General features: G+C 40.3%; 1 protein-coding gene across 1 annotated transcript in view; it reads right to left on the reverse strand.

Annotated features, from left to right (window-relative positions):
- Window positions 1-801: 801 nt before the first annotated feature.
- The window catches only part of plxna3 (plexin A3), a 134,221-nt gene continuing 120,877 nt past the window's right edge, over window positions 802-14,145 (reverse strand). Inside the window, exons 24-38 of the mRNA XM_040022702.1 lie at window positions 11,752-11,986; window positions 11,531-11,673; window positions 10,343-10,498; window positions 10,096-10,196; window positions 9,684-9,750; window positions 9,251-9,397; window positions 7,631-7,790; window positions 6,235-6,338; window positions 4,755-4,851; window positions 3,255-3,332; window positions 2,675-2,787; window positions 2,218-2,387; window positions 1,900-2,112; window positions 1,243-1,393; window positions 802-915 (exon numbers count right to left, since the gene is read on the reverse strand). Coding sequence (XP_039878636.1) covers window positions 820-915; window positions 1,243-1,393; window positions 1,900-2,112; window positions 2,218-2,387; window positions 2,675-2,787; window positions 3,255-3,332; window positions 4,755-4,851; window positions 6,235-6,338; window positions 7,631-7,790; window positions 9,251-9,397; window positions 9,684-9,750; window positions 10,096-10,196; window positions 10,343-10,498; window positions 11,531-11,673; window positions 11,752-11,986 — 2,031 coding nt within the window. The 3' untranslated portion in view covers window positions 802-819. The remainder of the gene's footprint in view (window positions 916-1,242; window positions 1,394-1,899; window positions 2,113-2,217; window positions 2,388-2,674; window positions 2,788-3,254; window positions 3,333-4,754; window positions 4,852-6,234; window positions 6,339-7,630; window positions 7,791-9,250; window positions 9,398-9,683; window positions 9,751-10,095; window positions 10,197-10,342; window positions 10,499-11,530; window positions 11,674-11,751; window positions 11,987-14,145) is intronic.

Here is a 14,145-nt window from a genome sequence, read left to right on the forward strand (position 1 = left end):
CCAGCCTCAAGTTCTGACCTGACTTCCTTACAGTGGATTCTTCCAGACAATGCTAAGGGTATGGTTGAGGATAAGTGGTCCAAAGTTACGACATCAGTAAAGAGGCTTTGAACCTCTGTGGTAGGCCTTGACTTAGCCCTGGACTTGTTCAGATTATGATGAGGCTCTTAAAGTTCAATCCAGCCTGTTGTGTTTTTCCTGTGACTGTCTGACCATAGGCGTAGTTTCTTGATCCTTCAGACAGAACAAGCTTTTCAAAGTGTAGTCTGTAGCTTTCATGGAAACTTGATCTGACCTTTCAACCAAGCACCTGTTAAGTTCCAAAGCAAGCTGAAGTCAGGTCACTTTGTTCTCACGTCACATCCACTGTTCGGAGAAACGTGACACAGTCTTTAGCCCACAGCTACATCCCCTTTGTTTGATCCCTGCTTGCAGTAAAATCAAATCCAAACCGACAGATGCATCTAGAAGGGTTATTTTTTGCCCCCAAATGACTCAAAGTTCCGTAGTAAATGTATCCGCATCGGTTTGGAAATCAATTTTCCACCCCAAAAATCCACCAAATGGAGGTAGTTGGGGTCCCACCCAGCCAGTCGATCTTCAAGTCAATCAATCCATCAACTGACAAATAAATTACTGATAGATTGATTGCTAATGCAACTGGAGCTGTGGCTGTCAGTTCGGTCCAACACGGAGCAGTTCGGCTGACTGTTTAAACAGTTCAGAAAAACCAAATGCCCTCATTTCCCCCTCCCCCATTCTTCTTCCCACGCCCCCCCCATCCATCAATCCATCAGTCCATTCATCCTTCCCCTTCTCTCAGCTGCTTCCAGACATCAGATTGATGGCTTGCTCCAGTTTGTGCCTCAGTTTGTGTTTGCGACAGTACCCATCCCGGTCCAGTGCTGTTAGGATCTGCACATGCGGGAAAAACAGAAGAAATGATATCAGCTAAGGGTATTGCTTCATGTCCCTGATATAAACAAACTTGTTCGTGCATCAGTGAAAATGTTATTTTGATAGAGGTGCTACGAGTGGTTCAGAGGATCTGGGAAAGGATCGTCTTGCTCAAGGTCAGGGTTGGATGACTAGCTGATTTATTATTTTACTGCCATGTAAGGTAAGTTGATGAGGCAAGTCTTAAGGGGAACCAAAGAGCTGGAAGGTCGTGCTAGTTGCTTTTACAACATCAGTCATGTAGCGAATGCCAATGTCAAACCTCAAAGTTACTAACTCACTCACCTCTTCCTTGTACTTGTTGATGTAGAAGTAGAGCTCGCTGAGTGCACTCAGTGTGTTGAACTCATTTCCGTGGAGTCGGGACTGCTCCACCAGGTATGCGTCCATGTCCTGATCGCTGATGCTAGGCATCTTGGCTATATCCCTGTAATACCTGAAGGACACAGACAAAGTTAGCTGTGGTGACTAACTTCAGACTTTAACTGCATCAGCAAGTTAATGTGTAGCTTTTGGGTTAATTTACCAGGATAATTACCCAAGTCGCCAGCTCTAATGGTGTAATATTTTTACATTTTGCATGAGCAGGCCTTATTAATCATCAGCACTAATTAATGTGATTATGACCCCATACTATTATTCTAATAAGGCAAGAGTCTCAGTCTCTGCAAGCCTTTCTTCTTTCTTTCTTTCTACAGTTCTGCTCTTCAGAATGTAAATTAAGCTGTAGTAGCTACTTTAACATATTAATTCTGACAGGTTATATTGATCAGTCACTTTCTTGTCACAGGGCATCAGCTAATATTAGCAGGTTAGTTAACTGGTTATTTACACCTAAACCCAGCTCACTCATTTATTTTTCTTAAATATATAAATTAATTAGCATGTTAGATACTTGCTTTACACAGGATGTATTAGTTAATAAGTTAGCGTGCTATCTACCTTTCCACCCAGCTCTTGTAGTTGGGGATGTCCTTCGCGTAGAGCAGTTTGTTGGATGGAGAGTCTTTGCCGAGCCGATGTTCAGACGTCGAGCAGGAATCCATGAAGGTCTGAGCGACGACTGACAAGCAAGCGTCGGTGATGCTGCTCTTGTGGATGTCGAACACAAACTGAGGATTCTTAATAACATTCACCCAGAACCTGAGAGGAAGGCTGCAAGAACAGAGAAAAGAGATGTTTTTAAAAAAACATTTAAACAGCTGTGACTTTACCTTATAATTTTTTAAAAATCCACATTCTTGAGCAACTTTCTCTCACCAGTTGCTCTTCCAGGTGTGTCGGACGTCTGGGTCAGTTATCTGTCGTTTGTCGGCCTGCTCGTCTAAGAAGTCGAACATGTATTTTATGGCCAATGGGAGTGCAGAGCCACGATGGGCGGTGCTAAACACAGTCTCAAACAGGTCATCCACAAACTTCTGCAGCGTCCCCTGTTGGTGCGAGGACCAAAACAAAGGTTTAAATATTTAAAAATTAGATAATAGAAAAAAAAGATCATTAACCAGAAACATTGGACAAATTCAGAAGGTTAAAATTAACATTTTACCTATTTTGCTTAAACTAGATTATAATATACAAAATGTACATCTTCTGAAACTACAGTCTCTGCGTACAATGAAGATGATTATTACAGCCATACTTTAAGGCATTACTGTAACTTTAATCTTAAGCCCCACACTGACATCTGTGAAGGCTTGTGCTGTTTTGTTTGAGGTACCTTGGTTGCTAGAAGTCTGGTCAGGTAGATTTCAGAAACCATCTTGCTGCCACGGTCTCCTTCTCTCTGGTCGCTGTGCTCATGATTTTTCACCAGGTGCCACAGTTTAGTTCCTGGAAAGACACAAAGGCTCGATTACCAATCCCAGTTTTCCAGAAGCCACAGAAGTCTCAGTTTTACTCCTTTCTTTGGTTAATTATCAATTTATTTGAAGCAATTACCTGCAAATTTGCCAAAAACTGGCATCACTCTGTAGGTACCCTGTGTCAAACTCTATTTCAGGTGTTATTCATTAACTATAGAACTCCAATATTATCATTTTTGGTATCTAGATAATATAATTTCCTTTTTCTTGGCAGAGTTTTTGTCTGAGATAGACAAAACGTCCAAGTATATCAAAGATCATGACTGTGCTGTCACAGAAGTTAAATGTAATGCTGTCTCAACACAAGCAATGAATCCTGTTCATCTTTCACAGCATCTTTGAAACAAACTTAAAGGTCTAACACATGAAAACACCACAGATGTATCCTAATGTAAAGAAAGCTACTATATCTGAGTATATCTGCTGCCATATTACCTGTTTCCTGGTCTGGGGTGATCATTGGAGCTCTGGATCTCAGGCTGTCGGGACTGCTGGATGTTCTCAGTAAAGACTCTGATGGCACAAACAGAGAGAAAGATGGTCCTGATTAGTCATCTGGTTAGAAAAGAAGAGGCTGAACACTGATTTTGTGAGTCAACACTGTGCTTTAATGGTGAGAACTGAACAACAACATCTGGCCTGGATATAAACTAAACTTTCACTGTTTTCCACACAGCTGCTGTAGCTATAAAGGTAAACAGTTATTGTGCATAACTTCCAACAAACCACATCTGTATAACTTGTAACGCCCTCAAAAATACATCTGTGTAAAATTTATTTTCACCAACGGAATGTAAACGCTGTAATCTCGCAAGTGTTATGGATTAAATCAATCTCGGATTATTATTATTTCTGACTGCTGTGTTCCCCATTAATTCGTCTGTAGCGTCTCAGTGAGTTGTGCTAACTTTTACTTTCCACCTCCAAAGTTATTGTGACTCTCAGACGTGTTAAATACATTTATTTCCTCTTCACGTTAACTAGCTGTGGGCAGACACTGAAGGTAGCAAGCTGAGAAGACATGAGAACAAAAAATTCATTTTGATGAGTGAATATCGTGTTAGATTTTCTCTGTCACTTCACTGTCGGTCCAATCCTCTGTGTTTGCTTCCAGTTTTGGAGCCAACTGTTTCCTAAAAACATGTTTGAAGATGGTGATTGATGGTGTTGCCACACTGTCTAAATCAATCACCGTATACTCATATCAAAAGACTAAAGACTAAAAACGCCGTTCTTCTAACTTTGATAGTTGCTAGTTCCTGCTGTGCTCAAACACAAAAGAGAGAGACTTCCTGTAGAGGTTGGGTTGTCCGTACAGGTTACCAGTAATCCAGATCATGGTACGAGTTTAAAAACCAGAAGAAGGAGGAAGCATAAAGCATTCTTTAAGTTTGTGAAGACGTTTCAAACCCTCATTACTTTGATTTATAAGCAAATTGAATGGATGCACTGAGCTGCTTTTAGAGCCAGCAGTCCACCACAGTGTTAATACTGTGGCGGATTGGGTCCACGCGGGCGATGCCATTGGCAGTCACGATAACCTTGAAACTTGAAGGACTCCAGGTTACCTCAGGTTTGTTAAAAACAGATATGCTGGCATTTCTGCAGCGTGTACAGGCAGTACAGCAAATTTTAAATTGCAGTTAAAAAAATGTTTGGACTGTTGCTAAATTTAACTTTCCTCCATTTCTTGAAATATGTGCAATGTGGTACAGAATGAAAAGTTTGCATGACCTATGAGGAGGTAATAGAAACGGGAAATACAGTCAGGTGAAATAAACCAGAATGATGCATTTGATATATGAAAAGTCTGGAAACCATTAACCCTGCCAATAAAACACGACGCAGAACTGGCCAGCAAGAAAACCTAACAACCGTGTGTGTGTGTGTGTGTGTGTGTGTGTGTGTGTGTGTGTGTGTGAGCGCGCTCAGTACCATATCTGCTCAGTGATCTGGTGAAGGTGAAGGAGTTGGCGATGTTGTAGGCAGAAACCTGCTTCTGGACGAGCGCCACCACGGAGCCGTCTGTTACCTAGCAATGCACAGTGAAACATCAGTTAGTCAGCCAATCGCTCCATCAATCAGCTGACTAATTATCCGTTCAGCCAGTCGATTCTTATCCCGTCCACAATCTTGATAAAATCCACACGTGCCGCTGCAGGAGCTGATGAAGAACACGAACTTGCTCGGAGCTCAAACAGAGAGCGAGGGTGCACAGGCCGCTGAGATTTTAATAAATCGGCAAGAGGAAATGTTTTCAATCTGCAGCTGCACAGTCATTTTACGAGTGCCGTTTAAGTATTATGAAGTGGACTGACTGTATACTTACATTAGACCATTCTTTCATTCTATTACATCTTCAACAGTCTTCTTAATCCTCAAAATGATCTTATACTGTATGTATATTAGATTACATTATGTTACACTATATCACAATACTTTATGCAATAGAATTTTATGTTGCCTTATACTATATAGTATGTTCCATTACATTATGTTAAATATAAGAGTTTTCCTGGATAATGTCACGTAAATCAAAGCTTTGGTGCTGTCTGGGTTCAAAGGTTTGGCTTGTGGTTGTCAGTAGTTTCAAACTGTCTAATTTTCAATTCTTTCTTGTATTTGTGAAAGAAAACTGAGAAGATTTATTGACTTATTCAAGTAAAACATCTGTTCTTTTCACCAAACAACATGTTCGGCTGGTTTCTGTAACAAAGCAATGTTTCCCATTAGTGTGCAAAAGTCAGGAATTCCACTAAGCTATTAATGAAAGACTTATATGTATTCTTACATAAGGTCTTCAGTTATTAACACAATGGTGCTAAAATCAGGGGTGGAAATATGAACACCACCTTCCTTTTTACTGTATAGTGGAGACATAACCCGACCTGCTGCTGGTAGAAATCTAACTGCACTTTTAAAGCTCTCGACAATTGTGATTGGTCTGTTAAGCACCATTGATTCCAGCTGTGATGTTCAGGATACTTTTTGCTGGAGTGTTTGGGAAAAACGTGTGAATACCACTCTCCTAACATTTTATTTGTCTCCATCGTGCACACAAGTGACTGGCGGCAGCAGCATCAGCCACTTGTGCAGGTTACGGTGTAGGCTGTACAGAAATCCGAATCAGCCGACAGACCGAGGACAGAAACACAGACTAAATACATACAAGGAGTGAAGGGAAGAGGGGAATTAAAGCACTGTGGGACAAGAACAAAGAAAGGAATAAAAAATAGGGAAAATAATAATAAATGGTATTTATGTTAACTAGACAAGATAAACAGTTAAAAGTTTCTTTACTGAAAACGTTTCAAATGTGGAGAAAATATTATATTCTTACTAAAAGGTTTCATGTGGATGAAACTGCTAACAAACAAACTTTCAGGTGATCTCTGCAGTAAATGCACGTCTGTACCTGGTAGTGCGCCAGCGTGTTGAGTCTCTTCCAGTCGCTCTCTATCTTAGTTGTCACGTCTTCGTCCTGCAGGATGATCCTTGTGAGCCGACCCTGACGCCACTCTGACATCACGAGCACAGACAAAGGATCAGAGAACTGTCCACCCAACCCCGAACTGCAGTCGTGTTTTAAATGAACTGGGCTTAAGTTTGACGACTCTCTGCTGGAGTATGTAACTGATTTATTTTTACTGACATTTTATTATTTACTGAAATTCTGATGAATGGGGACCTATTCTCCTCATGTATTCACCTAATTTAATACAATTATTAGATACACAAGTATATTTTGCAGGTATCGTGTGTCTCAGAAGATGCATTTACCAAGAACTCACATGCGTAGTGACTGTTTACTCGGTGGTACAGGGTTTTTTATTTTTCCCCCACTAGGGATAAATTAGCATCCCCCGACTGGTTTGTAAGCAGTGCTGAGTTTGCTGGCTGTCTCTAGGTAAAACCAGCCACAGTGGTTGTGGTTTCTAGCAACTGCTGCAGGCAACTTGTATAAAATTATCGCTCAACTACTTGCTGAGATGCAGCAAAACTGTGAAAGGTGCAATACAAACTGGAACTGAAGTAAAAGTAGTGCTGTGTAACTGTAACAGTCCATTTTAAAAGCTGGAACTTTTACTTTGAAGGCTAACGCTTCCTCTTTCTGGTTTGCATTGCGGTTGCCACCAGTTTTGCCTGTTTACTACCAGCAACTCCCACCGCTTGCCAACCAGTTAAGGAAACATTTTTATCTAGCCACAGTGGTTGCCAGGGAGTTGCCAACTGGTCTTTAGTCCTGTGTAACTGGGGACTAACTAGCAGCTGGCGGGTTGTTGGGGACATTAAACCCCATCACGCTGAAGACAGGACCTGAGTGGTGATGGTGACGTTAAACTCACTGAGTAACAGTAGCGTCTTACATATAGCAATTGCAATTATGTCTCAAAAACTAGAAAAACAACATTGACTTGTAGATGTTATGCTGTTAAACAAGAAAATATTTTCTGAGCTAATCCAAAGTTTATGTAAAAATCACATCACAGCCACAGAGATGTCATCCATTGGTTAGCAAAGTCCTTTCATAAGTTATAAACCAGCGAACGTACCCGACTGTAGCCACCTTTGTGACTCCGGTAACGACCATTATTACCAAAATAATCTCATGTTCTATTTAATTAGGCTTTGAAACAGCACGGAGGCCATACACTGAGTGACAACTTTGAAACAGCAATACTTCTTTCTGCATCCAGTGGAGTCGCCCCCTGCAGGCTATTAGAAAGAATGCACTTTGCAGATGAAAAGCTGCATCCATGTTTTATACTGTCTGCGCCTTTTCTTGAAGTAGGATATCTGTCAGTAGTTACCCAAGTCCATGTCGTCGGCCTGAGGTCTCTGCGAGTATGGGATTCCTTTGTAAACAGCGTCCAGCAGTTTGTCTTTGACCTGAGTGACTGTGTCGCAGTTCAGCACCTTCACTGGCACCTCAGTCCCAACTTCACCCTCAGGGGGGATGCACATCAGCGTCTGAGACGGCGAGAGAGAAAGCAGAGACTCATCTGTCTGCACCAAACTTTATTAAGCTGCTGCTTGTGTGTTTACCACAGTGTTGTCACAGCGAGGAAAACGTCACTGGCTGTTAAATTGGATATTTTTAACCACACACACACACACACACACACACACACACACACACACACACGCCCTTTACATAATTTATAATAATCCCCAGATGGTGTGTCAAACACTGAACTTTCATTCGCCGCAGACCCCCGACAGAAAACAACGGCGAGTGGTCGTAAACATCCAGCTTCTGTGCTTCAATGATGCTTGTTGCTATGGATACAGTGAACGCAACAAAATCCACTTTGTGGTGAGTTAAAGGACTCATCTGTAACACGTTATAAGGGAGCCTGCAATTTACAGGGTGAGTTTATTGTATGAATCAGGTACCAATAAAACACTGCTGGTTCCTGCTGCAAAATTATGGGGAACAAGTCAGTAGCCAGCTGTGTATTTCAAATAAAATAAGAAACATATTGTACTCATACACTCACACACTACTCAGCTATATCGTATAGCACGCAATTAAAGACTAACACAGACTGTTCTGGAAAGCACTCCCTCATTTAGTGATATAGATGTTTGTTTTGAGGTTATCAATTACAAAAATTGCATTTGTTTTCTATGAAATTGATTTTTATTAACAGATCAAGTCTAAATTAGTTAAATTAACACAAATTATTGACCTTGGGTAAACGTGGAGGGAACAAGCAAACAAGACAGCTGACAGACTGAGAGCTCTGGGTTAAACGTGCTGCTATAGCATAAACTTATACTGCATATTTCAACACTGCTATTCACTGAAAAACCCCCGACGTGGCGTGCTGTCATTTAAAATCTTTCTGTTGGGCAATGATACAGAAGGTGCCTGTCAATAAAACAAAGATTTAATGGAGGTAACATCACATTAGAGCTTTACTTCATTATTCATGGCATCTAAATTAATGCATTCATTTAAAAAAATCATAAATATCTACAGAAGATTTTTTTAACAAATTTAATTATTTGCATTTGTCACTGCGAATTTTTAATAGATGGCTTTTTTTGGGAAGTTATTTTAGGTCAAGTCAAAAATCAATTACCCGGTTTGTTTCCAGTATAATGTGTTATTATGGACACGCTGTTATGTTTAGCATTTAGCCGTCAATGGGCCACGAGGACTAGCCGCAAATCTTTAAACTGGAAAGTAATGTGAATAAATATGTAGCGTTTTTTGTCTTTTTTAAACGGCCGTGTGCTTTATTTCATCAAATTTCTCTAGGAATGACTTGACAAAGCTAAGGCTGGAGATGTGGTTTATAACTAATAAACAAAACTACCAAAATATGGTGAAACCAGCAGTCTATTCTCACCGCAGCTGCACTCAGTCACAGCTCAAACTGCTGTATTTAATTTTGGTTGGTGTGGGTGCGCGTGTGCGTTACCAGCTGTTTGTAGTCGATCTGCTGTCGGATGAGTTTGTCTTCACTGAGAGAATAACGAGCTTCTCCGGTGATGGCGTCAATCGGTCCCTTCTCCATCTGCTGCTTTATGGCACAATACAGCATGAAGAGAGGCTCGCCCGCACACTCCTGAAGGACAGGAAGAGGGGAGGGAATGAAGGGAAGGAGGGGAGATTTTTTTTAAAAGGAGGAAAGAAGAGAAGGAGGAAAGCCAGGTTCATTACTACAGTTTAATCCTCAAAACTCATCAGGGGGATTTAAGCCAATCCCCTTCATTCCCTATGAATAAATTAGCTGCAGCTCTGATCTGATTGGTCACGCTCAGAGTTGAGAGGCAGACTTTAATGAGGTCAATTAGGGGGAGCAGGAGGAAAGGTAGGAAGGAAGGAAGGAAAAAGCAGAGAGGATGGTGTACCTTGAGGAATCGATGGAGGAGGAAAGTGAACCAGTTCGTCAGCATCTTCTCAGCAACAGACTCGGTCCTAAACACATATATACAGGTCGGAGGTCATTAGTGAAAACATTAACTCCTGCTCTTTCCTGATTGGTCACATCAAATTGGACAGGAAGAGCTTAATGAGGTCAGTTAGAGAGCAGGAGGCAGGGATTTGGGGGTTGAAGGAGGAAAGACAGGGCTGCTACACCGGCTTCATAAACAAGGACTTTTATTCTGAAGTCGCTCTTAGAAATGGGATGCGACACATTCAGTGCAGGCTGTTACTCAGCCAGACGTGGATTCATTCAGGAGATCAGTTTTAATATTCCAGGTGTGACCACCCACTCACACTGAAAACAGTCAAACTTAAAGTGAACAGCAGGGAACGCACCTCCTCAGCAGCAGTTTGGGATGGTTTCTGTTCTCCAGGTTTTTCTCAATCAGGTCGGCCAGCAGCTGTTTTAACACCACTGTAGCATATTCCATCCGACCCTGAAGAGGCAAAGACAAAGACTTTAACCGCTCAGCAATTATTTACATTTTTTTTTTAACTCATAATAGGTTTACAAGCCTCTACTGCTATCACTACAGGTGTAGTAACCAGCATAATTAGCAGGCTGTAGCACTGTGACAGATACCTGCAGAGCAGCCATGAGCAGGGAGGCCACGTTCCCCCTGTCTCTCATGGAGAACGACCTCTGAGCCTCCAGCGTGTGGATGAAGGTCAGCAGGAACATCTTGTTGTTCAGCAGCTGGCTGAAGAGACGCAGAGCTTTCTCCACATTGGCTGGAGACTAAACAGATGCATGTGCACTTAGTTATTTAAACACAAACAGAGAGTCGCTCACCAAGAGGTCAGGTCAGAGGTTAAAGATAACACCAGTAAACCAAATAAACATCAACAAATCCACAGTGATATAAATATAAATTCATTATTTAGTTGATAAAATCTAAATAAACTAGAAAAATCCTAAACAAACCCCCTAAAACCTAAGACCTAAACATGTGGAAATAAATCAGAACAAGGCAAGTTAACCAAGCTAGGACTGAAAAAAGACTAAATTTGTACAAGTTGTTATTAATCTGAAAAACCATCAGAAATTTAAATGGATTTAATAAATAAGCCCCAGAGGATGAAAGAAGGAAAGAGCAATAAACTCAACCAGATGACAAAAGCAGAATGAACCTGAATAAACATGAACAAACCTGACAGATGTGGAATAAATGTAAGTAACCCTGAACAAATATAATAAATGTAAGTAACCCTGAACAAAGTAACGCTGAACAAAGAACCAAACTGAAATAGGAAAAAACGTGAAAAAATAAAAAATAAAAGATGAACAAATCTGTACAACAGACAATAAACCTAAAGATATGAATGAGAATAACCTTCAATAAAACTGACAAAGTTCCAAAACAAAACCTGAAAACAGAACTAAACAAATTTCAATAAACCTAAAGGGGAAATAAATGTGAATAAACATAAAATGTTTGAATAAACCTGGTTAAACCAAATAAAATTAGAATAAATGTAAATAAAAGATCACAAATATAAATGTTTAAGCCTGAAAGAAGGAGATTTTGTCTTTTTGAAAAAATAGAAATAAATAGGAATAAACCTAAATAATCTACAGAAATAATTTAAACATAAATCCACGATGAGGGAAGAAAAACTAATCTCTGGAAATTATAGTTCACTAAGTTTAGGAAAATCTTTCCACCTGTGGGCTGATTTGCTGCCACACCCTGTTATTATGATCAGGGAAAAATTGCGGCTGTGGATCCAGAGACTCAAAGATCCGAACATCCTGCCGTATTGTACATACGTCAAGCTCTTTGAGGACGGGGTGTTCTTCTATCCCAGGGAACATGACCCTCATGGTGTATGTCCGATATTCCAAGAAGGGAATCTTCACTCCATCCATGTCATTGGTAAGTTCTTGGATGTCTGTCTGCAGCTCCGCAAAGGCTGCGAGAGGAAGAAGAACATTAAAACAAATCACCACAGAAGGAAGGACTGGAGGTAAGGAAGGAAGGCAGAACGCACCCTCTTTGCACTCTAGCGCCACCCGGCTCTCCAGGTTGTCCATCTGCAGCTGGAGGCGTTTGAGCGTGCGGTCGGCATCACGGGTCTTCCTCTTGTAAGCGATCAACACTGCGATGATCGCGATGAGCAGCACGCCTCCGCCTGCTCCGATCCCAATGATGGCAGGCAGCGTCAAGGCACTGTCGGAGTAGATATGGAGCATGCCCGGGGAGTACTCCAGACCACCCACCAAGATCTACAGAAGACAGAACAAAAACGTGTTTATGACACGGTTACCTCCCAACATCAAAGTTTTTTTTTTCTTTTGATCAATTTCATAACTTTTTATCTACTTTTGATTATCTCACAGTTGACATACCTTATTTCAAAGTGCCATAAAGACTCATATTGTCATGAAAGCTTCATTAAATGGACTCTGTCATCAAAAAGTCACATATTTTTCTTATATTAGCCTCTTTTAACAGCCCCCTGTTAAAACCAGAGTTACATTTAAAAGCCTTTAGCTCTGAAAGTGCTGAATGATCATCATGTCTTAAAGACCTCATGATATCATACTATTATACTAGAGCACTTCTCTCGCAAACTGTAGGATTGCTCGAGGTATTTAGAGTTTCCAAAAGTCGAATGGGAGACACAGTCGTCTGCTATCAGGCCTCTCTCCTGTGAAACAGCTCCCAATTTGGGCCCAGGAGACAGGCACATCTTATATCTTATATTTTATTCCAGTTATGATCCCATAACTGTGACGCTAATGTGCTTGTTTATACCCGTCCGATAGTTGTGATTCACTAATATTCAGTTTATAATATAAAGCTGTTGTGAACTGGCACAATATGAATAAAATTGTATGGAATTATCTGAATTGAGGCATTTTGCTGCTTTACGTACAATTCCTCCCTTAAATTACTCTGTTAAATCCTTCATAACTAACACAGTTTAGCTTTGGTTAAAGAAAAACTGTAAAGTTTTAAATGCTGCCATCCACTGTGCAGATGTTACACGGTAACTTTGGTAATGATACTTTGTTGCAGGAGAATACAGATTTTCAGTCTTTTAAAGCGACAAAATTGTAACAAATTATACAGTTAATGTATAAACACACACACAGATAGATCTTCATGTTATACGTGTTTCATTATCTTTGTTGTCTCTTGTATTAATGTTTCATTAAAGTGTTTCCTCTTTACAGCCTTTTAATATCGATTCTACAACAGATGAAGGTACTATGAACAAACTGATAAATAAATGATAAAGAAGATATGAACAGACGCCGGAGGGGAGGGAGGCATTCTGAAATGATAATCGATACTTTTAATAATATATCAATAGTTTGTCTCGTAGGAGGTTCTGTTCATTGATACCAACTTCACTTTGAAGAGCTCTGTGTGTGTGTGTGTGTGTGTGTTTGTATACATGGTGTTGTGAGGACATGAATGTATGTACAAAACCACTACGTGGGGACAAAAAAGTCCCCATAAGGTAAATCATATAAGTGATAACAGTTTATTCATTTCTTCCACAGGCTGAGCTGTGTATATCTCATTCATGTGTAAAGAAATGATTATTTCTTATTATTAATTACATTTTTTTTCTCATATATCTGAAAATGTTCTTGCTTTTGTTTGTTTCGTATTTGTCGGTTATGTATGGTTAAGCTTGGGCTAAATTTAGTCTTCAGGAAATGAGTGTAAGGCAGTGCAATGTCCTCTGAAGTCCGGGAAACATTACTCTGTGTGCGTGTGTGTGTCACTCTATGATATGTGATATTGAACCAATTACCCATGACTCCCTGCGGCTGCACTTAATGACTTTCACCTTTATAAAGACCCCCTCCTTTTCCTCCTTATCCTCCTACTCCTCCTCTTCCTGTCTCTGTTCTCCCTTCAAAAAGTAGTTCACGGCCAGGATACTCAAGTCCATGTAAACACAGTCAGTGTCTATGACTTAGACAAAGTCACATCAAGGCTATTTTAGGCTTGTTTTTCATGTGATACTTTAGTGAATCCTGGTAGATGGAGGAGAAAAGCCAAATCCACTTACAGGTATTCAAAAAACCTTAAAAATATGAGTGAGACCTATTATTCTCATATCCAGCTTTATAATTCCACTGTACTAAAGTAGCTTTCTATTATTCACAGTTCAAAATAATCCTTGTTTTTCACATACTGAGTTCACCTACTAGCTAAAACAAGCCATTTTAGGTGTCTTTCATTTCTCCCTGTAAGCCAACTTTCTTCTCATTGGCTGCCCCTCGTAAACAAAGACATAAACAACAAATAGGTGGCGTTTCTGTGGAGAAATAAGCACATTAGACATGAACTCTTAAAAGGTCTGGAAAAAGCTGACAGAAAGCTTTTCGGAAGCTCAGTCAGGAAATAAATTCAGCATAAAAAA

Source organism: Simochromis diagramma, unplaced genomic scaffold (genome assembly GCF_900408965.1).
Source record: "Simochromis diagramma unplaced genomic scaffold, fSimDia1.1 OVJJ01000308.1, whole genome shotgun sequence".
NCBI lineage: Eukaryota > Metazoa > Chordata > Actinopteri > Cichliformes > Cichlidae > Simochromis > Simochromis diagramma.